At 40.3% G+C, this 23,435-nt stretch overlaps 5 protein-coding genes across 8 annotated transcripts; 2 read left to right on the top strand and 3 right to left on the bottom strand.

Moving 5' to 3' along the window:
* The first annotated feature begins 329 nt into the window (after positions 1–329).
* LOC105831784 (N-acetylglucosamine-1-phosphotransferase subunits alpha/beta) lies at positions 330–4,068 on the top strand. The gene is made up of 7 exons (XM_012672182.3): positions 330–482; positions 647–1,068; positions 1,265–1,476; positions 2,056–2,839; positions 2,909–3,080; positions 3,168–3,355; positions 3,453–4,068. The coding sequence occupies exons 1-7, from the start codon at positions 330–332 to the stop codon at positions 3,760–3,762; spliced, it is 2,241 nt and encodes a 746-aa protein (XP_012527636.1). The 3' UTR covers positions 3,763–4,068.
* Positions 4,069–4,079: 11 nt separating this feature from the next.
* LOC105836086 (ropporin-1-like protein) lies at positions 4,080–6,235 on the bottom strand. Its single transcript, XM_012679878.3, has 5 exons — positions 5,712–6,235; positions 5,297–5,555; positions 5,005–5,189; positions 4,731–4,943; positions 4,080–4,403 (listed from the first exon to the last, which is right to left on the bottom strand). Exons 1-5 carry the CDS (start codon positions 5,965–5,967, stop codon positions 4,252–4,254), a joined length of 1,065 nt encoding a protein of 354 aa, XP_012535332.1. The 5' UTR covers positions 5,968–6,235; the 3' UTR covers positions 4,080–4,251.
* A 1,143-nt stretch (positions 6,236–7,378) lies between these two features.
* On the top strand, positions 7,379–11,795 carry LOC105836092 (chromatin-remodeling complex ATPase chain Iswi). Its single transcript, XM_012679889.3, is given in 1 exon segment — positions 7,379–11,795. A coding segment is annotated over 1 exon segment (3,096 nt). The 5' UTR covers positions 7,379–7,657; the 3' UTR covers positions 10,754–11,795.
* Positions 11,796–12,089: 294 nt separating this feature from the next.
* Positions 12,090–17,618, bottom strand: LOC105836091 (CUE domain-containing protein 2). 3 transcript variants are annotated; one of them, XM_012679885.3, is made up of 5 exons: positions 17,479–17,618; positions 16,833–16,922; positions 16,385–16,739; positions 15,878–16,051; positions 12,090–15,391 (listed from the first exon to the last, which is right to left on the bottom strand). In XM_012679885.3, exons 2-5 carry the CDS (start codon positions 16,919–16,921, stop codon positions 15,131–15,133), a joined length of 879 nt encoding a protein of 292 aa, XP_012535339.1. In that variant the 5' UTR covers position 16,922; positions 17,479–17,618; the 3' UTR covers positions 12,090–15,130. The 3 variants fall into 3 exon arrangements, with proteins under 3 accessions (XP_012535339.1, XP_012535341.1, XP_012535340.1); XM_012679887.3 differs by having other exon boundaries at positions 16,400–16,739; XM_012679886.3 differs by having other exon boundaries at positions 16,394–16,739; positions 17,479–17,617.
* Positions 17,619–17,845: 227 nt separating this feature from the next.
* On the bottom strand, positions 17,846–23,435 carry LOC105836087 (protein jim lovell). Of its 2 annotated transcripts, none has more exons than XM_036292028.1 (5): positions 21,753–22,470; positions 20,604–21,113; positions 20,015–20,286; positions 19,555–19,905; positions 17,846–19,466 (listed from the first exon to the last, which is right to left on the bottom strand). In XM_036292028.1, exons 2-5 carry the CDS (start codon positions 20,983–20,985, stop codon positions 18,846–18,848), a joined length of 1,626 nt encoding a protein of 541 aa, XP_036147921.1. In that variant the 5' UTR covers positions 20,986–21,113; positions 21,753–22,470; the 3' UTR covers positions 17,846–18,845. The 2 variants fall into 2 exon arrangements, with proteins under 2 accessions (XP_036147921.1, XP_012535333.1); XM_012679879.3 differs by lacking the exon at positions 21,753–22,470 and adding an exon at positions 23,177–23,435 and having other exon boundaries at positions 17,853–19,466.

Here is a 23,435-nt window from a genome sequence, read left to right as displayed (position 1 = left end):
TCAGGATTAACAGACCAGTATGCGCTACACCACGCTCGTTCTCGACATAAACTTTATTAAAACTAATGATTTACAATTATATGAACGAAATAATACTAACCGTGAAATAGCAAACGTGAAAGATGAAACATTTCCTGACGTAACTATATACTGCTTAATATTCAGATTTATAATATCAGTGCCACTGAATTGCCAGATGATGGCATCATGGTACCAATGGTACTTGACTACTTGGTAGTACTGCCAGTACTGGCAGTACCCATGGTGCTCGCATGGTGTTGGTGTGTGGTGCGCTCGGTCGCACGATCTCACCCGATCGAGTATAAGCGATGCTAATTGCATCTAACGTCTTTATCAATATAATGAGCACATGGAAATTGATACAGCGACGGTGTTACGACTTGCTCTCGTATAAGTACTCACTGCTCGTGATATTGGTAGCGTTTACTTGCATATTCATCGGCATAGTTCACTTTGGAGAGGTTAGAACAACATTTGTTTTTCTTATACACATTTCATAAATACATCCAGGTAACAGCTCGCGTACTCCAAATCACTTGGTTTCTCGATTAAGATGTCTCGCATGTATATGATTTTGAACACGTTGAAAGATCCATTGAATTTCAATTGATGTCTTGTCGCGTAGGTATGGTTGATATGGAGCAAGGAAAAGTACGAGGCGGTTTTTCACTCCTTCAACGACAACATCCTCGGGAAATCCTTCCAAAAGAAATTGTGCCAACATGTCCCTATAGATGTAGTTTACACATGGGTAAATGGATCCGATCCAGCGTTCTTAGAAAGCTTCCAGAGGCATGTACCTGTTGTGGACCTCGGTGCTGCTGCCTCAAGATTTAACGATAAAGATGAGTTGCGTTACTCGTTGCGATCGCTAGAGATGTACGCGCCCTGGGTGAGGCACGTTTATATCGTTACCAATGGTCAAATACCAAGTTGGCTCGATATGGATAATCCTCGAGTGACTCTTGTCACGCACGAAGATATTTTTTTGAATAAAAGTGATTTACCAACTTTTTCTAGTCCTGCTATTGAAAGTCATATTCATAGGTGCTTGAAAATATGAAATATATAGGGTTACTACTACCAGTCGATGAACAATTGCCAGTAAATCATAGTTTAAGGAATATATTAATATCTAACTATATTAAGCTGTTTTTATTTGTTCATCGACTGCTGCAGTGTTCCTATCATGTGCAATAACGTCGTCGGATTTAGACACAAACCAACATCTCTGTTCTTCCAGAATACCTGGAGTCTCTGACAAGTTTTTATATTTTAATGACGACGTGATGTTAGGAGCCGAAGTGTGGCCAGAGGATTTTATAACTCAGGCAGGTGGTCAAAAGGTATACTTGGCATGGTGGGTTCCTGATTGTTCTGAGATTTGCCCATGGGCATGGGTCGGTGACGGCTCGTGCGATCACGCTTGTAACACAACATTGTGCGAATTTGATGGTGAATAAATTACCTTTTTATAATGATGACACAATTACATCAGTCATTGAACTTATAAAAACAAATTAATACGATTACATTGTTAAGTAAAAGGTTTTATTAAAATCTGCAAACTTGTATTTTATTGAAATTTTACGAATCAAACGTTTGTGAAATAGAATTGAATCTCTTAAGATATAAATGAAACAATCAAAATTGGCAATTCAAAATTAAATCATGCATGATTTGAAATGCTTAAACTATTCAAGTCTGAATCTTTCAGATTTAAAAAAGAATCAAATCAAATCTATAATTTTTCTATAATTTATTATTTTTAAGTCTTATTATTTTAATACATTTCATTTTTTTATTTTTATAAATTATTTTTTATGTTTATATATATATATATATATATATATATGTGTGTATTATTATTAGTTAATTATACTTTATATAGTATTATATAAAAAAAAATAATTTTGTTTTTTATAAATGCTTATTTACTAATAATTGTTCAATGACTGGGGCAGTAATCCTACGAGAGTACATGTTTTTTATATATTATCTAAAAACAACATTGTGTATCCCAATTTTGCCTAGGTGGAGACTGTCAAACGACTGATGTTCCTGTAGACAGCGAGGTAATGGAAGAAGAAGATGATTATCCATATAAGTATCTGCAAGATTATCATGAAAATGATTATGACGAACTGAAACTATTAAGTATCTTGCGCAAGAAAAACGTCGTTCATCCATCGCAAAAAAATACACTGATGACCACAGTTCAAACATTACATTCGTATAATCTCAGTACTACTTCTAAGCCGATCCATAGGTTAATCAATCTCAGAAATAGCAATTTTAGAAAATTACAAGCACAAAGTAAAAAATTTGACGGTGAAGATTATAAATTTACAAAAGATTTTTTAAAGCCTGTACATCCCAAGTTTTTACATGTAAACGCTTCGAACAAAACTACATATCGTATCAAACGATTAAAACGTTATCGCAATATCATGAATATGGCGCACTCCAACAATTCTGTTAAGTTCGATAAGATCGCATATCCGAATCAATGGAAACGTAACGCACGAGGATTGGACACTTATGCGGAGTCTTTGTTGTACGTTAACAAAATATATAACGCCGCTTACGGTCTCGAACGAAGGAGAGTGCCAGCGCATATGCCACACTTGATAGATAAGTGGATTGTGAATAGCATGCAAGATAAATTTGCGTTAGAGTTTAGGAAAACCTCTAGTCACAAAGTGAGAAATTCCGAGGACATGCAATTCGCATTTTCGTATTTCTATTTTTTATCTAGCGAGAAACGAAGAGTATCAATTGAGGAGATATTCGACATGTTCGACACTGATAAATCACGGTAAGAAATAACGCGCACTCATGATTGCCAAATTTTAGTGAGTAAATTTACAAATTGGTATGATTTTAGGACTTGGTCGGACAGAGAAATAAGAACGCTCTTGTCTCGATTATACCCATTACCACTTGATTACAATCTAGTCATGGAATTCGAAAGTGAAATAATAAATTGCTCGCGTCGTTTAAATGTACCAGAAATTGTTGACGTTCCACCTGGAGAAAGATATCTGGACTCTACTCTTGTAAGTATATACAGTGCATTCTGTATTCAGTTATAATATTTAATGCGATATTGGATTAAAAATTGCAATTTCTTTTATTTTTCACAGCCGATAGTTTCTAAGGAATTGATATTAAACTGCAAATCAGTTTCTAAAAGAATGCAATCGAAATTCGGCACAAGTAGCCGGTATTCGCATGAGATAATAAAAGCTGGAAAAAATGAAATTTTCGAGATGTTGACCAGCAATGTTTCCTTGACGGTACAATTGCTAGACGAAATTCGTAAGGAACCCAAGTATGTCGTCATATTATATTTATGTACTATATTTTTTCTTTCTTTTTCTTCTAAATACATATAGAAATCATTTACATGTATATTAATATGCTTTCAGAAAGTTTATCTGTTTGAACGATGACATGGACCCAATTCGACATTCAGAAAACGAGATTGTTCGCGCTTTGTTAAACGATTTTTATCGTTCGTTGTATCCGCTCCGAAGTACATTCGAATTACCGTGGCAATATAGAAATCGTTTCGCTCATGTACACGAACTTTTCGAATGGAGAGCGAATCGTGCAAAAGTTAGAAACTTATTACTGTGCCTTCTGGCGTTACTCGTTACGTTTACGTTCTATCACGTACTCCATCATCACATGCGTAGACTATGCAGAACGCGTGAATTATCTACGTTTCCTGTGTGAATTATCAATAACAAATTTAAATTATCCGTGTGCATAGAGTGTACAATAGAACTAACAATGTTAATTATCACTATAATTCGTAATATTAACATTAAATTATAGCTTAATTTATAACAAGCTATAATTTAATATAAATTCAATTATAATAAGTTATATATTTTAATTATATAAATTATAAAAATTAAAAGTTAAGTTTTAAGAGATTCGTCATAAGATCTGTTAAGAATTTTTTAATTCGACATTTTCTAAAACTAGATAATTAACAATATTCCTGTGATATAATTATATATATATATATATATATATATATATATATATATATGCTTTTTTATATAATTAAATTTTAATAAGAGATTCAATTATGTGTAATAAAATGTTGAATCAAGACTGCAAATAATACTTATGTCTTAAGATCGAAGTTCTTAATCCTGCGAGTTAATACATGTTTCACGGCATTCTCCGTATACATTATTAAATAACGAGACGCTATCATGATTTTGACATCGATCGTTCGTGCAAGGATGGGCAATTTGTGTGTCGGATATTTCGTGGTCCGACCATACCTTCTTGTAACCTCGCGCACTCGAGCATCCATGCCGCTACGTTCGTAACTCGCTCAGTCGACACACGAGGTCCTATACCTACATTTTTCAATTTTTAACTTTAGTTTTAAAATCAGTGAATGATAATTAATCTTTCGAGTGTCACAAGGTCCGATCACACTTCTCGCTTCTCATACAGCACAGAAACTTGCAGCAACGTTGCTGCAACCGTGCAAAAACATTGTAAAGATTTTTTTTACCATATTAATAGTAATAGTATTACAGCAAAAATGTAAAAATACTATTAAAAAATGTCTTGTGCTTTATTCGCGAACAGGAGAGACGCAAACGTGCCATATTTTTTGTATTTTTTTATGATCACCTTCGACACTCAAACGATTAAGATACTAAGAGATGCGTGATTACCTGGCACATTTGGATAATACGTAATTTTCGTATGTTTCTCTACTCCAGAGGATAGGCTTCCATCACTATTAACGTCTTTCACCCCGCAGAATTTCTTACCAATCGTATCTTTGCCGTCTTTTTGACTAGTCAGAGATTCATTTTCGTTTTCTTCATTGGTAGTAGCTTCTCTTTCGAGTGAACTGTTCTCTATCGGTTCCGTCGACAAATCGGCTGTAAAAGAAGCAATTTAAATAAGTGAACTCGACAAGCGCGAGATGCGTGTGAAACTTACTCTTCGACAGATCGACCTCCTCCTTCGACATCAATTCCGAATCCAGATTAATGTCCACGTCGGTATCTTGACTGTTTATGGAGCAAGTGTGATCGACAGAACTTTCTTTACACGCGGTACGCTCCGTTGTGCCTTGATCGAATATGTCTTTCTCGCTGCCATCGCACGCAAGTCCCGCTAAATACCTGTTTGTTTCGAACATTATTTCGACAATCAAATCGCAATTAATAGATTTTTTTTATAATAAGAGCTTTTTGGAAATAACGATAAGAAAATGAGCCTTGGTACTTACTCATATATCTCTATAAACAAAGTGAGCGGAATCATCGCGGATCCGCCGTCTGGCTCATGGCTGAACAACTGGCAAATCATAATCATCGTTTCGGTGAGATTGGCGCCGAGCAAACCGACCGCTATGGCGAGGAACTTCTTTACCTGGCAGGTGCGACGGAATCCCCCGATCGCGAGGATCGTATCGAGGTCCCTGCGGTCCAGGCAGAGACACTCCCAGTGACGTGAAATTATCTCGATCGGCAGTGTCTTGTTATAATCTAATAAGAATTACTGTTAATCAAAGTGACCCCATCAAGACCGGTTTCTCGTCTCCTCAGCAAACATCTATGTAACTAGCTGCTATATAACATAATAAATGTAATGAATTATGTTATACATAGCAGTTACATTTGTAATCCTTGGCTGGGACGTACTTCCGAACTGTCGCAGCAGCACCCTGAGGAAACCCAGGGTCAGGCCGGAGGCCGTACTCGACGGCGGGTACTCGAGCCGCGATTTGACCGGCGGCTCCTCGCCGTCAGCTAGCGCGCGGAAGTACGAGCCGGACCACTTGAGCAGATCGTAAGGCTGCGTGCGTATCGCGGCCTTGCAGAACTGCTTCAGGATCATCGGCAACCTGGCCGGCACCGCGATCTCCCGCCCGAGTGACGGCTGCTCGACGTACGACATCTTCCTCACGACAGCGAATCCTCGTCCACGGCTTGGCTCGGCTCGGCTCGACTTGGTCGATTGTTGTGCTCCCACGGTGTCTTCCCGTCGTCCGGGAAACGGAAGCTCTCGTTGACGACGCGGGCTTGCGCGCGTACTCCGGGTAAGATTTTTTAATGATTGAGTGTTTGGTTCTTTCGATTTATAAGAGATCGAAACTTTTTCTCAAAGTTTTTTTAAGTTTAATTTTCCAAATTTTTATGCAATTTTTTTTAAATTTCTGCATAATTTTATTACTTCAAAATTTTTTTCAGATTTCTTACACGAATCTTAAGATCTAATTAAAATATTTTAGAATTTTCACATATTATATGAAAAATTTTGAGAAAAATGTTCATCGTCAGGACCCAAATAATGTAAAATATTGTAAAAGGAATAAGATTATCGAAAAGTACAAAGACAAATGACAAAACATAAAAATTATCGTTTGACGCAAGATCCTACCAGATAATCGAAAATACTGATATTTGTTTAACTCATGTTACACAAATATGATGAGTTTATTATTGAAATAAAAAATAATAATTAGAACATGTTAATTTGAAAAAAAAAACATGTAATTTTGCCCTAGTAAATTTTACAGTGAACTTTCCCCTTAATTGATAAGATTTACCTTATCGAATAATGATCTAATTTATATATAAATAGAATTAGTAATTATTACTTTTTTGAATTCATTAATTTATACAACAATAAGCAAAACAAGTTAAAAGATAATAACTTGCGCACGTAAATATGACTTGGAGAACCATACTAAACGATAACCGTGTTTATCCGCGTAAACTGCATAAGCGTGTAAGGTAAACGTGGCCGCTGACCTTAACTTACGATTGCGTGAGCACGATGATCCATTCCGCGGTCAATTTAACACGATCATCTCAAAATCGCGGGTTTTTCCAACGCATGCACGCCATCGCGTCGCTCTCATACGCATGCGTAAATGCGTGCAGCTGCCACGTGACTGCATCGACAGGTTTGTGTCAAATTGTAAATAGAGCCCAAAAATATCTTTAACATTTCCATCGCTATATATTATACATTATTATTTAATCGTTACGCATTTGGAACGTTCGGAGTTGATCGAATCTAAAACGGGGACCTAACAAACGCGTTTCATACATTCGAAACGGTATTGATTATTTTGTTCCTGTTCTCAGAGCGGCAATTAAAATAAAAAAACTTCAGTGTGGTCGAAGACTTTTGGCTTTATTTAACTTTCAACATTAGCCAGACCTTACTTTATCCAACCTCGATGATTTAATCATTCAAAATCTCGACATCACGCTTAATATTTTGATCGAGCGGGGCCCTCGCAGAGCACCAGAGCACCACTTCTCCGTTACGCTAGTGTAGGCGCCGCGCTACCGCATGCGCGGGGAATCCGGCGCAACATGGCGGCGGACGGCGACGGACGGTGATGTTTGACGCGCGGTGCTTACGGTTACGTTCGACTCGTTGTTGATGCGTCGGCAACACTCGGTAACTGGCTAGCGAGGCGATACGTACACGAGCATACGGAACGTGCAGCCCGTGCAACCGGCACGAGCATTACCCTACTACGCGAGTATTACGCGCGATCGGCGAGGAGGTTTAGTACGAAGAGGTGGTAGTACGCGAAGCTGCGGTGTGCGCGTAGTGACAAGGCAACAAGATGTCCAAGCCGGACGAGAACGCGGACACCGGCGACACCGGGGACAACTCGAACGGGTCCTCGGCGGAGACGACGTCGTCGCGGGGCGGCGACTTCGAGACGAAGCTCGAGACGGACCGTAGCAAGCGGTTCGACTACCTGCTGAAGCAAACCGAGATATTCTCGCATTTCATGACGAACAATCAGAAGGACAAGGCCGGCAGTCCGCTCAAGATCAGGGCCGGCCGGCCCAGAAAGCAGCAGCCGGAGAACGTTCCCAAGTCGGACACCACCGGCGATCACCGGCACCGCAAGACCGAGCAGGAGGAGGACGAGGAGCTGCTGGCGGAGAGCAACGCCAGCGTCACGCCTACCACGCGCTTCGAGTCGTCCCCGCACTACATCAAGTCCGGTGAGTTGCGCGACTACCAGATACGCGGCCTCAATTGGATGATATCGCTCTACGAGCACGGTATAAACGGTATCCTGGCCGACGAGATGGGTCTCGGTAAAACGCTGCAAACCATCTCCCTGCTGGGATACATGAAGCACTTCCGTAACATACCCGGCCCACACATCGTCATCGTGCCAAAGTCGACGCTGGCCAACTGGATGAACGAATTTAAGAAGTGGTGCCCGAGCTTGAGGGCCGTCTGTCTGATCGGGGATGCGGAGACCAGGAACACCTTCATCAGGGACGTGATGATGCCCGGGGAATGGGACGTGTGCGTGACGTCCTACGAGATGGTGATTAAGGAGAAGTCCGTGTTCAAAAAGTTCAACTGGCGCTATATGGTGATAGATGAGGCGCACAGAATCAAGAACGAGAAGTCTAAGCTGTCGGAGATCCTCAGGGAGTTTAAGACTACCAATCGGCTCCTGCTGACCGGCACGCCGCTACAGAATAATCTCCACGAGCTGTGGTCCTTGCTGAACTTTCTTCTACCGGACGTATTCAACAGCTCCGACGATTTTGACTCGTGGTTTAACACAAATAGCTTTCTAGGTGACAATTCCTTAGTCGAGAGGTTACACGCTGTTCTAAGACCGTTTCTCCTAAGGCGTCTGAAGTCCGAGGTGGAGAAGGGACTCAAGCCCAAGAAGGAGATCAAGGTGTACATCGGCTTAAGCAAGATGCAGAGGGAATGGTATACCAAAGTGCTGATGAAGGACATAGATATCGTGAATGGCGCTGGGAAAATTGAGAAGATGAGGCTGCAGAACATCTTGATGCAGCTGCGCAAGTGCTGCAACCATCCGTACCTGTTCGACGGCGCCGAGCCCGGGCCACCGTACACCACCGACGAGCACCTAGTCTACAATTGCGGTAAAATGGTGATACTCGACAAACTGCTGCCGAAGCTGCAACAGCAGGATTCGCGAGTTTTGATTTTCAGCCAGATGACGAGGATGCTGGATATCCTGGAGGACTACTGCCACTGGCGCTGCTTTCAGTATTGCCGGCTGGATGGCAACACCGCTCACGAGGACCGGCAGCGGCAGATTAACGAGTACAACGCGCCCCACAGCGAGAAGTTTATCTTCATGCTGTCGACACGCGCCGGCGGTCTGGGCATCAACCTGGCGACCGCCGACGTAGTCATTATTTACGATTCCGACTGGAATCCACAGATGGACTTGCAGGCAATGGATCGCGCGCATCGTATCGGCCAGCAGAAGCAGGTGCGCGTCTTCAGATTCATCACGGAGAACACGGTGGAGGAGAAGATTGTCGAGCGGGCCGAGGTCAAGCTGCGCCTGGACAAGCTCGTTATCCAGCAGGGACGGCTGGTCGACGCGAAGCAGCAGGCGTTGAACAAAGACGAGATGCTGAACATGATCAGGCACGGCGCGAACGAGGTGTTTGCGTCCAAGGACAGCGCCATCACCGACGAGGACATAGACACGATACTGCAGAAGGGCGAGGCCAAAACGGAGGAGATGAAGCAGAAACTCGAGAGTCTCGGGGAATCCTCGCTACGCAATTTCACTGTCGATGCGCCGACGGACTCCGTGTATCAGTTCGAGGGCGAGGATTACCGTGAGAAACAGAAGATCCTTGGGATAGGCAACTGGATCGAGCCGCCGAAACGCGAGCGTAAGGCCAATTACGCCGTCGATGCGTATTTCAGGGAGGCGTTGAGGGTGTCGGAGCCAAAGGCACCGAAAGCTCCGAGACCGCCGAAGCAGCCGATTGTGCAGGACTTCCAGTTCTTCCCGCCGCGACTTTTCGAGCTACTGGACCAGGAAATTTATTACTTTAGGCAAACGGTCGGCTACAAAGTCCCAAAGAATCCCGAGCTCGGGTCGGACGCCGCCCGAATTCAGAAGGAGGAGCAACGCAAGATCGACGACGCCCAGCCGCTCACCGACGAGGAGGTCACCGAGAAGGAGAAGCTGCTGCTCCAGGGTTTCACCAACTGGACCAAGCGGGACTTCAATCAGTTCATCAAGGCGAACGAGAAGTATGGTCGCGACGACATTGAGAACATAGCGAAGGAGGTCGAAGGGAAGACCCCGGAGGAAGTCATGGAATACTCGGCCGTCTTCTGGGAACGCTGCCACGAGCTTCAAGACATAGACCGCGTGATGGCACAAATCGAGCGTGGCGAGGCCAAGATACAGAGACGCGCCGGCATCAAAAAAGCGCTAGACGCGAAGATGGCCAGATACCGAGCGCCTTTTCACCAGCTCAGGATAGCCTACGGCACGAACAAGGGCAAGAATTACACCGAGGAGGAGGACAGATTTCTCGTCTGCATGCTGCACAAACTCGGCTTCGACAAGGAGAACGTGTATGAGGAGCTGCGCGCCACGGTGAGATCGGCGCCGCAGTTCCGCTTCGACTGGTTCGTCAAATCCCGCACCGCCTTGGAACTGCAACGTCGCTGCAACACCCTGATAACCCTGATCGAACGCGAGAATCAGGAACTCGAGGAGCGCGAGAGGCAGGAGAGGAAGAAGAAGGGCGGCAACGTAGGAACGAAGCCGACGTCGAAACGAAAGGAAAATTTGCCGGCGCCGCAGGACAAACCGCGGAAAAAGAAGAAATAAACCGACCTGAGTGCAACCTCGAGCGAGTCCTGCCCTCCCTTCCTCTTCCGGACTGTTTTTTAGAACCGGACTCTTTTTCACGATCCTCGCGCGAGTTAAATATGACTGAAAAACGGACCACGGGTATTCACACAAGGCACTCTTTTCTACATTGCAAATTTTATTTTATTCTCACCGCGTCCATGTGTGTGACTCCAGATCTATCACTTCATATTCCATTGTAACGAGATACATTCTTAGATTAACTGACTGCCAAGTTCATCAGGCCTCATCGAATTTTGTAGCGACATGGACTTTAAATCGTCCACCGTAATTGATCTCGAAAAATGTATTCGTGTAATCGCGAAACTAATTAATTTTATTGATGGTGCAGAATCGTCGATACTTACGCCGCAATATTTCCCGATGGACTTGGACAGAACTCAATATTACGAGTGTTTTTGCACGTGCTCACGGATGCCTGATTATGAAATGAAGTAAAGAGAGAGAGAGAGAGAGAGAGAGAGAGAGAACGAAAGAGAGAATCGTAAGAAAAGTACACTATTTATTTTCTCGGGTCTGTCAAATTTTAAGTTGTTATTAAAATTTTTTCACCTTCTCGCTTCGACAAACTTTCGGTTTTAACATCATATATGTATCGGTGAAATTAAGATATTCGTATAAGTTTTTGTTAATTTGAATCGTGTACTAACTTATAGTGTTTCATATATTACGTATAATGATGTGTTGCCACGAAATTCTTTTTTATATGATATATTAAAAATTTCAAAGTATTATGTTGCGGTATGATATATAAACGGTATACGCTGATTTGTTTTATAGCCAAACGTTACTCCGTAATACCTAATTCGAAGTGGTATTCTTCCACGTTAGTCACGAACGCTGTCACAAGTTTTAATGAGGAAAACTGCTGTTCTGTCATTTGAAAATTACAGCTTTTTAATACGCGTTGAATTCCAAATTTCTAACAGAACTGTATACATCTAGGTAGTTTTATATTTAAGTTTACATACATAAATCATACATTAGACAAGAATTTGCAAGGAAATTACGTTTAGAACATTAATTAATAAGATAATAAATAAATCTTACTATTACGGATAAAGGATGTTTTATTTCAGCTGCCATGTATACGTCACTTTGATACTTCTTACGAAATACTTATTGATTATCGCAAAATTCGATCGGTTTTTTTCACAACTTTTTCCAATTGCTAAGGAAGGAAATACGATGTTTTTAAGTTCAAATTTTACACGTAAAATTTTGTCGAAACGATATTTTATACTTAATATATTTAAAAATTTAATAATATTATATAAGCGTAATATTCCGATGCTTAGTTGCAAATATAAGAATGTATTGTGAAGAGTGTGTACTGAAAAAGTATGAACATTTATAATTCTCGTACATAATATTTATTAATTATCGATAAATGAAAAGGAGATGAATGCTACATAGTCAATTAGACCTTTAAAAATGAAGAAACCGACATTAGACAAACACTTATTGTTTTCTTCAATAAGATACGTGAAAAATAATAAGATAACGGATCTATGGAAAAGTTAAACAAATGTAAAATTTCTCTTTCGCACGCGATGTAAATACAGATCGAAAGATGTCGCGTACATTGTACGAATATATAAGTTAAAAATGAAACTTTATTAATGTCGACTTTTTTTGAACCGTCCTTAAGGCCTCAGAATTCACCGCCAGGATATCATATCCTAATTACATACTTTTATATATTTGCCGTAATTGATTACCTTCTCTTCGATCCAAAAAAAGCCATTTAAAAAAATAAGTGTTCTTAAAAATTTACACGTTGCAATGTAATCGCTAGCAGCCAATTGTTAAAGAGAAAAAAATCCGTATTAACATTTTAAATTGCGATCTAAATATGACATGATGAGAGTATATTAAAAGGCAAGTACAATTAAAATTACAATCGTTACATTAGCTTACTTTCACACAATTTGAAAAAGTTCACATCTATAACGAGAAAATTAATTAGCCACGGTGCTTATTTATATGCAACACAGAAGGACACTCGAAAAATTTGCTTAAAACTAAAGTAATCCATTCAATCTTCCTTTCTATTTCTCTTTTCTCTGCATTTCCTAGCAGCCTTCTCGAAACATGTTAAAAATCTATAAATAATGTTGGTATAATTCAGATTTAATCGGCGATGGAATACATTTAGTTTTCAGCAAATATTTATCCACGTGATGAGTACACAATTATCAATAACAGCATGATTCATATGTAATCCCGTAATTATCTATGGCAAGAATCGGCCCATTATAAGACATATCGTATTTGTATTGCATTACATTCATATATTTACGAGGTAAATTTTCAACTGTCGATTAATGAAAAGAGAGAATTAATTACAAATATTATGTTCTTCCTATTTTGTAAAATATTTTTAAGCAAATATAGTACAAATCAATTCCTTATTTCATTAAATAATTACAACCGTTTGTAACATTAAATCAGAGAAAATTCAGTACCGAAATAGATATCTTGATTTAAATTGCAGTTACAGCGTTCGGAAGCAATCGCAATTATGTCTATCTATACGAACACCGCCGAGATACGAATTCTGAAATAAGTATGGAGTTTACATCATTCTATACATGACTTTCTAACATTTTAATGATTATATTTGCGCTACCTCAAAGTCTGTGCGATAGCGGCAATAATAGGATAATAATACTGGCAAATCGTATGGCGGTTTTAAGCAGACTTTATCCCTAGGAGAGTGAATATTTTCTAGCGAAATATCTTCGCGTTCGTCTAAGTACGTATACTACAATATATTATTCGAAATCTACAGTACTCTGTAATCATTTAGCAATGATCTCAATTTCATTTGACACAAATGCGTGATGCTATAGAGATGCACTTGTCAAATAATTTTTACAATTTATATACCTCCCGATTTTTGATTATTCGACAAACGATAATTATACGTACATTCTCGTTCGCAATCATTCCTTACATCACTAAGATAATATTGACTTACTAAATTGTTGAACAATTATTTCTGGATTTCTGATTAAATGTGCGGATAAAAATTCTTGCTTTGTTGACTAATATATATATAGTACATTTTTCTATATAGTGCAGTTGAAAAAGGATCAGTTTGCTACATGACAATGCTGCTATTTGCCTAAATACATTTCAGGTATATTTTCATCATAAATCACACCTTTCGTTCGCTCGTCGTTCCGCAGACGTAAAATAAGAAACAATATTTTTCGCATTAACATAAATAAAGCAATTGCAACATTGAAAATATACACACGCGATATCAAAAAGTTCTTCTCACACAATTATAAATTAATAATGTAATTAAATAATTCTATTCGGCGCTATATATATACAGCGTTCCATCAGAAACAGAGCATTTAAATTATTATTCCACTAATATTAAATATTATTACTATAATACAACATTTAATGATATTATTTATATATTATAATATTTTATTAGACTTGAAAATATTAAAAAGTAAAACATAATTAAATGTCTTCGACATTTTAAAACAAGTATAAAAAATCGCTTTGTACAATTTCTATGTGACAGAAAAAATGAATTATTAATCAAGAAATTTAGACGTTCTGTTTCTGAAGGATCCTTCTATGTGAAAAAAGGATTCTTACATCTATATAAAATAAACTTGAAAAATGTAACATGACTATTATGAAAAAGGAATGGATATTAAGTCAAATGCCGAGTTTACAATAGCCAGCTCGCTTAAATAATAAAATATACTTATGTATATTTTTACATAACAAAGTAAAATTCACAAATTATTCTCTAAATCAAATATGTATTTCTTTTATAATTGAAATCTTAACTATGTAAAATTAATAACGAGATAAATACTTCGTAAAAGAATATTTGACTGTGGAAGCTGAAAAACATCTTAATCTTAAAAAATTAATCCTAATGAATTTATTATATGCTAAAATAAGTTGTTCCTCACAAGACTTTAGTAACTATATCTCGATACGAATAGCAATCCTTGATTCTTGTATAATCCTGCTGTAATTATATTTAAGCTATAAATATAAATATTTATTTAAAACGGCCATTGCACACTCGATTGTAAAGATACAATCTATACAAAGTGAAATTTCAGAGATATCTACTAAAAAATTACTCGCGAATAGATTCGAACAAATATAAAAAAAAAACAACTATTACTATAGCCATGTAATAACGATAAATTAATATTACACGAAAGAGATTCCGAGAGTTGTACAGGCTGCATTACATGAAAATGAAACGTCAACGGAAATGCAAACGCCTTTTAAATTCGATATTTCGTCTATATTTTTATATATGAATAAGATGAAAATGATCTAAGTTAATTGAAAATCTCTCAGATGCCTCCAAGGGGGTGGATCAGGGGGTGGAGGCAAAGGGACTGGTTACGGACGGCAATGGCCCCTCTTCCTACTACCTTCGTTACCGTCCTCGTCCTCGCCGCCCCTTCGCACTTCCGTATAACGTTCACCCTTCACACTTACAATCTTATTGTCGAGATACCGTACCAGTTTCTTGGGCTCCGTTTTCGGCGCAACCGGGCGGTGCTCGCGGCAATCGTCGTCCCTGTCGACGTAACTGTACCGCGCTATGATACGAGACTTTAACTCCTCGTCGTTCACCCTCGCTTTATTACGACCGTTGGGCTGAAACGAGCGAATACAAATCATAGCAAGATATCTACTAAAACTTTGTAAAAGAATTCCCTAAGAATCCTCGGATTTTCCGAGGTATTTTTTTCACTTTTATTTTATCCAGATAAGATTGAATAAATTTTTAATGTAGCTTTGAAATTAATCCATTGTACTACTATATCTTTAATAAATTTTTATCTTTCCTTAATTATACAATAAAAAAAAAACACTTAAAACCTAAGTATTTACACTTAACGCATACTTTAGGGCTTTTTTATGTTTCACATATTTCTCTTTTTTTTATTTAACAGAAGAGAAAGCTTGTCGACTATAATTAGTCTTTAAGGGTAAAAAATTAATTCCCTGGAAATTTTAGATTTTTTCCAGTATTTTTCCAATGGTAAACGATAGTAAAAGTATAGTTTTATTATATTTTTTAAATTATATTCCCCGAGTATATCCTCTAGCGGTCGAACGGTAATCACCATGAAATTTTACCGTTAGAAACGTAAGGTTGCTGACGATACTCTGACCCGCCTCCTGACGATGTAACGCGAGTTGCGCGGCTTTTGCTATATCACCCCCAGCTACCGCTAAACAATGCCTCGCTTCAGCGGGACTCGCCGCCGGGAACATCTCTTGCAGCAAAGCCACTTGATGCCAAGAAGATTCCTACAAAAAGATTTAGATAATAGATACCAGGGATGTTACTTTGCGAAAATAATCATTACTGGTACTTAGAAAATAACAATTAGTATCTTTTTCATAAAATGCTAAAAAGATATATTACATTTTAAAGTTGTATAATTTAATAATCAATTTAATAATATTAAATCAATATTAAAACTTATTGACGTAATAAGCAAATATGAATTGGATATGAACATAATAGAGAATTAATTCGCTGTTGTTACCATCTTAGACAGAAAAAGTTAGCAATAATGGTAACAAATAACGCGTCACTTATCAATCCTAACGATTTAAAAAATACTTAATATGTCTCACGTTTCTCACCCTTACTTCCGAAAAGTATTCCCCGCTAGAATCACTTCCAGCATCGCTCGTTTCTGAGAGATGATGTACCCGCATTCTTTGTGCGCCAGCTGGCAAGAGAGCTGTCAGGCTGATGTGATTCAGTGGATCACTAGGGGACTGGCAATTTTCGTTCTCCTTAGTCTCCTGTTTTAGTTTACTCTCTACATCAAGCAACCACTTTGACACAGCCTCTTTCTCGATAGTGGAAAACTCGGGAAGGCAGGCGGACACCATTTCGCACAGTCCGTCCACGTCTAAATTCTCTTCCAATGCGCTTTCTTCTACCATACTCACTACATAACTGAGCACAATGTCATCTATTAAGCTGAAACAAAAGAGGATATCCGTTTATTAATATCCCCGTCGCAGTTTGAAATTTAATTTAATACTAAAAGAAAATTCAAATCGGAGAATCTACCTGAGCTGAGCGGTTGGCACCTGCTTCCTAACGAAACTAAATAAGGCCTTCTTCACCAGCTCCTCCTTCTCGTCCATCGTACGACTCATTCTGTAATCGTCAGATTCGTTAATAAATATCCTATGGGAACGTTATTAAAAATGTTCGACGAGGATCGACGACGTCCGGATTCGCGCGTCCACGAAACCAAGCGTCCTGGACACGAGCCAACTCTCGCGGGGAGGACGATGTTTCTTTTCGCGAGGATTCGACTTCTCGAGGACGGCGCGATCACAGGGTGTCTAACGGGCGTCGCGACGGAGCGTTCCTCGCGTGTACGCACGACAACGTTCATTGATCCTTTAATATAGGTTAAGGCAGACGAGAGGGCAGCAGGTCCCTGGTTCGCCAACAACCCTCGCGCACCCTCCCGCGCGAGATTTCCCCGGGAAGCGAGGCAGGGCCGATCGGTCCGCGAGGGAGTATTCGCGTCGCGTATGACGGGGTGGCAGGCAAATAGACGGGTAGACGGAAGGAACAGGTGAGGGAGAACGACGGGGCCGCGGTCGCTCGTGGTGACAGGACGGCGGATCATCGGACGACGACGACAACGCGAATCGCCAGTTGTTGTTCGCTCGCGAGAGGAAGGCGTCGCGCCGGTACGAACCTGACCCTGAACCAGGCTACCTCGACCGGGATACACACTTGGATCTGTCAGCGACGCCAAACACCCGATATTAATTTCGTATACAAACAACGCTCGCCGATTTGACAGTTCGCCGAGGGGAGGGATGAACGCACGGCGACTGGCGCCGCCTAGCGTATCGCGCATTAATTCAGTGTGCTGTATTTATATATTATACGTATATATACTGAGAAATTTTAAACGTCAATAGGATGAATGTCTCTAAAAATATGGTAAATGCGAAGAAACGTTTCAGATAAAAGTTGTATAATATCTGAAATAGGACAAACGATAAAATTAATGGTAAAAAAAAAATAGATTGTGGAAGTCAGTCTTAACTCAAGGATTTGATTTTCTAGATTTTTTTCAGCATTTTATTTTCTAGGTCGATTATCAAAGATGTCACATTCACATCTATCGACGCGTCAACGAACAGGGAAAGCTTACATTTCAACTTACACTCGCTGTGTATGAAGACACATTTTTCCTCTCGTAATAATCGTATCTCTTTACAGAGAGAGAGAGAAAGAGACCTTTCTGCGCGTAAAATGGAAATTCTGGTATACATTCGAAACTGCGTGTTGTAATAGCCGTTTATTTGTGAGACGTATTATCACGCGTTACAATTTACACCTGTGCTCCAACGCGCGCACCGGTGATCGATAGCTTACTCGACACATATTCAATATATAAATAATTACAATTTTGCAACCGAATCAATACATGACATACTGTCATCTTCGACAGACAAAATAAGTTACACAACACAACTCTACAGTATCTAAAAATTTGGATCTTTTTTACAACATAAAAGTCCATCCGCTGAGACAAGATAAACGAATACGTGTTTTGTTACAACAGCGGATATTACATAATATTAGTTTTTTTTTTTAAATGCGTAATCTATATCAGACGCTCATATTATATACGAAGTTAATACACGTAGAAGATAAATAAATATACACGATGGCGAAAAAAGAGGCGCTCGACTAGCGGAAATATATCTCTAACGTATTGTACCTTCCTCAAAGTTCTCCAAACTCTACATAGTGAGATAGTAATCGACATTAGAGATCTCTTGATTAACTGCGATTAACTAAATATAAAGGTAAAGTTTCTCAAGTATCCTTAACACAATAGATTCTAAAAATAACAATCTCTTTCGTTTTGGTACTTGATTCACACACGTTTCCTGCGGCGAGTTGTTCCAATTCATTCAATATGTCATCATAAGAATGCATTTTTTCGTTTCAAGGTTTCAAGAAAACAAATCGTAGGTATTTCTTATATTAGTTCCCATTGAGACTTATAGCATAATCCGATCGTTATGTAGATTATATGACATCTTACTATGTCACTTTCTTTTCTCTCGAGGACTGTATCTCATTTTGCTCGATTTCGTTGTCCTCAACGTCAGCGGAAGCATAGTCGAGAGACTCTTTGTTATTACTATCTTTATCTTTACAACTCGATTCTGGTTCTTCGACAATATCTTGCTGCTGTTCCAGGAAATCAGTAGGTACAAATTCCATTTGGTCTTCGTTATCATTTAAATCCGGCGGGGCTGGCAGTTCACAAAAGTGTAATCTCTCGTCCCCGTCGTTAACGTCGCCACCTGGATCGTCTTCCTCGTGTAAACTCATAAGTTTTTCAAAGTCTGAGGAAGGCGTGACATCCTCGTTATTCTCCGAGAATATCTCCGTCGGGCTGAGAGGTATATCTAAAGGTTCCAGCTTCACGGTGGCGCACGGTGACGTTGGCGTGATGGGCCGCTGCAGACGTATTTTGGTAAAAGGTCTTGACTCTATGGGTTCGGACTGTTGTCGCTTTTGCGCACGCTTAGGACTAGAAGACATAGACACCCTCGAGGGTGACGCTTTATTCTCTTTGGACTCTGTGGTACTTCTAGGAACTACGTGTTGAGACGACAATGGCTTCGTTTGAGGTATAAGTAGCGGTGTCTTTGCATTCTATCGATATAAAAGAGTACAAATAAATTTAAAACTTTTGTAAACATTGACAAATTTAATTAGAATAAATTCATGATGATTAACTTACTTGGGACGAAGGGCTCGGACCGGCTAGTCCCTTCACCTGCAATGCCTCGGCGGCATTCAATAGTTGCGGCAATTTATCGTGAGCGACGTTGACCTCTCCGCGATACATGAATTTAACCAACGCCTCCACCTCCCAGAATTTCAGATCCTTCATTAGGATAATGGGATGTTGACACGGATTCTCCCGTAACAAATCTGCCAAGTAGTCGCTGCAGGAAGATAAAATCATCTTGTGACACTTGAGAGAGCGACCCTCGCACGCCAGGGTCACATCGACGAACTGTTCCGTGTCCAGTAACGACGGGAAGCTATTTTGCATATTACTATGGTAACTGTTCCACCTCAGGCAAACCTGAAATACATGAAAAATAAAGTTAGCTTGGTAATCAGATTGGTATTGATTTATATTTTCTTTTCTTGAACAGATACAATGTAACTCGCAGAAAATATATTTAACGTACCTCTGTAGGTTGCTGATGTACGATATTATGGGGTGCTTGATTAGTTTGTCGCGATGGCATCTTAATAGTCGTAGGTGCAACTTGCTTCACTTTCAATGGAATAGTTTTTAATACGAGAGTCTTTGGTTGCCGTTGTTGCTGCTGCTGTTGGGATTGCTGTTGCTGGGGCATCGGCGCCGGGGCGATATTACGAATATGAGGTCTCACCAAGGACTGCGTAGCGATCCTTATGGCTTTCGTACTCGTATTACCTTGCGACGTCGATTGTAAGACTAATGACAAAAAAATAAATATGTCTTTCTGGCGCACGGGGATCGAAAAAGAAAAAACATCGATAAGAGGCAAGAATAAAGAATTAAAATTATTTAATTAGAAATTGAATATTTATTTAAATAAATTGTTAACTCATTTAATAAAAAGATAAAATATAAAGATTGCAATTAAAATTCTACTTGGACTGAAAGCAAAACATCAGTTTGTCTAAGGATTGTAAATACAGCTAAGTTTACAGTTTTAAAATTGCATCTTAATTAATACGGCCTAAGTTCGGCGTATCTGTAATCTTACCGGCGAAAACGGCGATTCTTACCGTGGTAACGTCTGCCGATCAGCCGGCCGCCGTGATGCACCCTGAGATGCCGGTGCAGATTGGTCGTGCCGCACTGGCGCGGGTTCGCGCCACCTCTGACGACGACCGCTCCGCAGATGCGGCACTGGGCGCGCAACGGATCATTAGTACAGAGATCGAAGTGCGCCCAGACTGCGCTCGGGTTTGCCATCGCGCGGAGACTGCGCGCGTGAGAGCGCACCCGGTGCGTGACGCTTCCGTGGCGGCCGGATGACGACGACGAGGACGACGACGGTGGCGGCGGCGGCAGCAACGCCGTCGGCGGCGGTGACGTCGTCGACGCGGGTGGCATGCTCGAGTCGTCGAGGTAGCAATCCTCCTCGTCCTCCGGCTCCTGCTTCATCGCCAGGTTGCCTTTAATGTTCGCCGTGGAGGTCCTCGTCGTCGCGACGTTACGCTCCTCCTGGCCGCCGCGACGACGCAGGCCGATGATGATCGGTGTGTGAGAGACTCGGCGCAGATCCTGCCGCTCTGAAATCACGACACTTTTTTTAAACCCTGTTCCGTTCAAATTTCTAAAATTGATCATATCGTTTTTTTTTTATCAATTAGAATAAAAAAGCTCTAAAGATAAAAAATAAAAATTTTACAAAGAAAAAAAGAAATTTTTATTTAAAAAAACATCTTGCATTCATAGACGAATCATCAAACGCCAGGAGAAAATATTTTAAAATAATTATTAATATGAGAAATAAAATGTATCTTGTTAACAAGCAGAGCAGCAGAATTAAAATAATCTATTCTATCTCAATATTATTCAATTCATTTCATTTTAGCTTTCCACGTACAAATGCTTCTTTAAGAAAAAAAGGAATTACATTTTTTAAAAGCATTTGTGTTTTTTATGTCAATTAATTTGTCTCGTTACTGAACAAAAAAGTTAAGATACATTAAACGAAGAACGAATAATTTACACGATTTTATATTACATGTACGCAAGATGTGCTATATTTTTCAAATTCAATTTTCTTAGAAACGACGCATCACACGAAGACAATTTTATTACAAGTTTACGAATTGATTTTTTTCACGTAGAATCATCCCTTTCCCCGATTATATCATTAGTTGTAGGACACCTTATTAAACGTGTATGAAACTATCACGTGCTACCTGAATCTAACTAATAATCGTAATTTTCCGCCGTGACCGGAGACCGTGGCGTTTTATCGGGCACGATCGCCACGTGAGTACGGCTCTGTACCGGGTTATATTCCTTATCGCCTAAACGACGATAATCGCCGCCGCTTTTTATAGGAACGCGCGATTCTCCGCCGGCGCGCGTTAAAATAGGCGTCACACGCGCGCTGAACGCCTGACCGAGAACGTCTTCGCACCGGATCAACGAGTTTAATCTTCACACAAATGAGAGAATATTTAAATCTTCCTCTTAATCCTTACAACGGCTACAATGAACAACCCTATATAACAGCTATATATAAAAATATAGCAAATAACTGTAATGTAATTGCAAATGCATTTGAAGAAAAATTTGTGCTTGGATGTTTAATTCTTTCAATGTCATCAATTCTTTATCATCGATCTAGAGTTAGAGTAATCTGAATACAAAAAGCCAATAAATTGTAATGAGATATACCCGAAACTTGTTGGGAAAAGTGATATGTTATTAAATATTAAACATTTTTTCGATTTCAATGAATTTATAATTTTTATGAATAAATTCGGTTATGCCATACTTTTATAATCGAGCTTTAACATTTTTACAGTTTCTATATAATCAATCTCTTTCTTGAATCAAAATAATAAAGTAATGTTACACTTATTTAAATTTATTAACAAAATCTTAAAATTTTAACGTTTCATAATTCAATACTTTTTTCTCAAATTTAACTTAAAACCAATAACTTTACACTTGATAAAGTAACCGAGACGTCAACATCGCAGTTAATTAAATTTTACAATTGTGCTTTGTGTAACAATTCCACAGCACAGAATTAGCTCGCTACGCCGCTGGGCCACTCCACACACGCGTGTATGTATGTACACGCGCCCGGCCATCTTCCTATTCTCCTTTTTTTTTCCTTCTCTTTTTCGCGCGCGCCTTCCCGCTTCCCGCACGTGTGCGTTTCAGCGATCGTCGCGTTCGGGCGCGAGCGACACTCAGCAGCCTCTCGCACCAGTGTGCCGTAAATCTCCCTTTACTCTTTCCCCGAGGAGAGTATCTCGTCGTTACCCCGCTGATGAGTTCGCACCGGTTCCCTCTCTCTCTCTCTCTCTCTCGCCCCGCGCGCGCCGCCTCGCGCACCCACTCCGCTCGTCCCCGCGCGTCATCGTCATCCGCGCGCGGCGTACACTCTCGCCGTTCCGCGAGAAGATCGCCGGTTATAAAACGACGGCCGTGACGAGTGCACGCGACACATCGTGTGCCGCGAAGACGGCAGTTGCTGCCCTTCCCCTCCCGCTTTCCCCGGCCGCTTGCGTCTAACCGATTCTACGGGCGACGATTTCCGTTGTTGCACACTCTTCAATCGATTCGCGCGGAAGCACTGGCGTTGTCGCGTGTGTCTGACTCTCACCTCTCGAGCGTCCCTCCAGTTTCGCTCGCCGTGGATCGGATCGCCGGACAATCGTTTCCCGTCGACGATGGAACGAGGCGATATCGTCGATAACGAACCGCAAAGAGATCGACGGTCGCTCGTGTCCGCCCCCGCGCGCGTGCTCGCACCTACCCTCTCTCTCTTTCTCTCGTTTTCTCTCTCTCCCTCTCCCAGGTTGCAGTGTGCGTGCGTGTGTGTGTGCTCGTGCGTTTCCCTCTCGTGTATACGTTACTTTATC

The sequence above is a fragment of the Monomorium pharaonis genome, chromosome 9 (genome assembly GCF_013373865.1).
Source record: "Monomorium pharaonis isolate MP-MQ-018 chromosome 9, ASM1337386v2, whole genome shotgun sequence".
Classification (NCBI taxonomy): Eukaryota; Metazoa; Arthropoda; class Insecta; order Hymenoptera; family Formicidae; genus Monomorium; species Monomorium pharaonis.
The sequence above is the reverse complement of the archived record's forward strand: the minus strand, read 5'-3'. Positions and strand labels throughout refer to the sequence as shown.

What these genes read in the sequence shown, in the direction of transcription:
- LOC105831784 (XM_012672182.3), top strand. Translation starts at nt 330, where the DNA reads ATGCTAATTGCATCTAACGTCTTTATCAATATAATGAGCACATGGAAA. An exon ending in AACATTGTGCGAATTTGATG is followed by an intron (nt 1,477 to 2,055) that starts GTGAATAAATTA and finishes AATTTTGCCTAG; the next exon opens with GTGGAGACTGTCAAACGACT. An exon ending in GAAATTCGTAAGGAACCCAA is followed by an intron (nt 3,356 to 3,452) that starts GTATGTCGTCAT and finishes ATATGCTTTCAG; the next exon opens with AAAGTTTATCTGTTTGAACG.
- LOC105836086 (XM_012679878.3), bottom strand. Translation starts at nt 5,967, where the DNA reads ATGTCGTACGTCGAGCAGCCGTCACTCGGGCGGGAGATCGCGGTGCCG. An exon ending in GCTGCTGCGACAGTTCGGAA is followed by an intron (nt 5,556 to 5,711) that starts GTACGTCCCAGC and finishes AATTCTTATTAG; the next exon opens with ATTATAACAAGACACTGCCG. An exon ending in GGAGGTCGATCTGTCGAAGA is followed by an intron (nt 4,944 to 5,004) that starts GTAAGTTTCACA and finishes CTTCTTTTACAG; the next exon opens with CCGATTTGTCGACGGAACCG.
- LOC105836087 (XM_012679879.3), bottom strand. Translation starts at nt 20,985, where the DNA reads ATGAAGCAGGAGCCGGAGGACGAGGAGGATTGCTACCTCGACGACTCG. An exon ending in TACATCAGCAACCTACAGAG is followed by an intron (nt 19,906 to 20,014) that starts GTACGTTAAATA and finishes CATGTATTTCAG; the next exon opens with GTTTGCCTGAGGTGGAACAG. An exon ending in GTCCGAGCCCTTCGTCCCAA is followed by an intron (nt 19,467 to 19,554) that starts GTAAGTTAATCA and finishes TTATATCGATAG; the next exon opens with AATGCAAAGACACCGCTACT.
- LOC105836091 (XM_012679885.3), bottom strand. Translation starts at nt 16,921, where the DNA reads ATGAGTCGTACGATGGACGAGAAGGAGGAGCTGGTGAAGAAGGCCTTA. An exon ending in GTGCCAACCGCTCAGCTCAG is followed by an intron (nt 16,740 to 16,832) that starts GTAGATTCTCCG and finishes CTTTTGTTTCAG; the next exon opens with CTTAATAGATGACATTGTGC. An exon ending in CGGAAGTAAGGGTGAGAAAC is followed by an intron (nt 16,052 to 16,384) that starts GTGAGACATATT and finishes ATCTTTTTGTAG; the next exon opens with GAATCTTCTTGGCATCAAGT.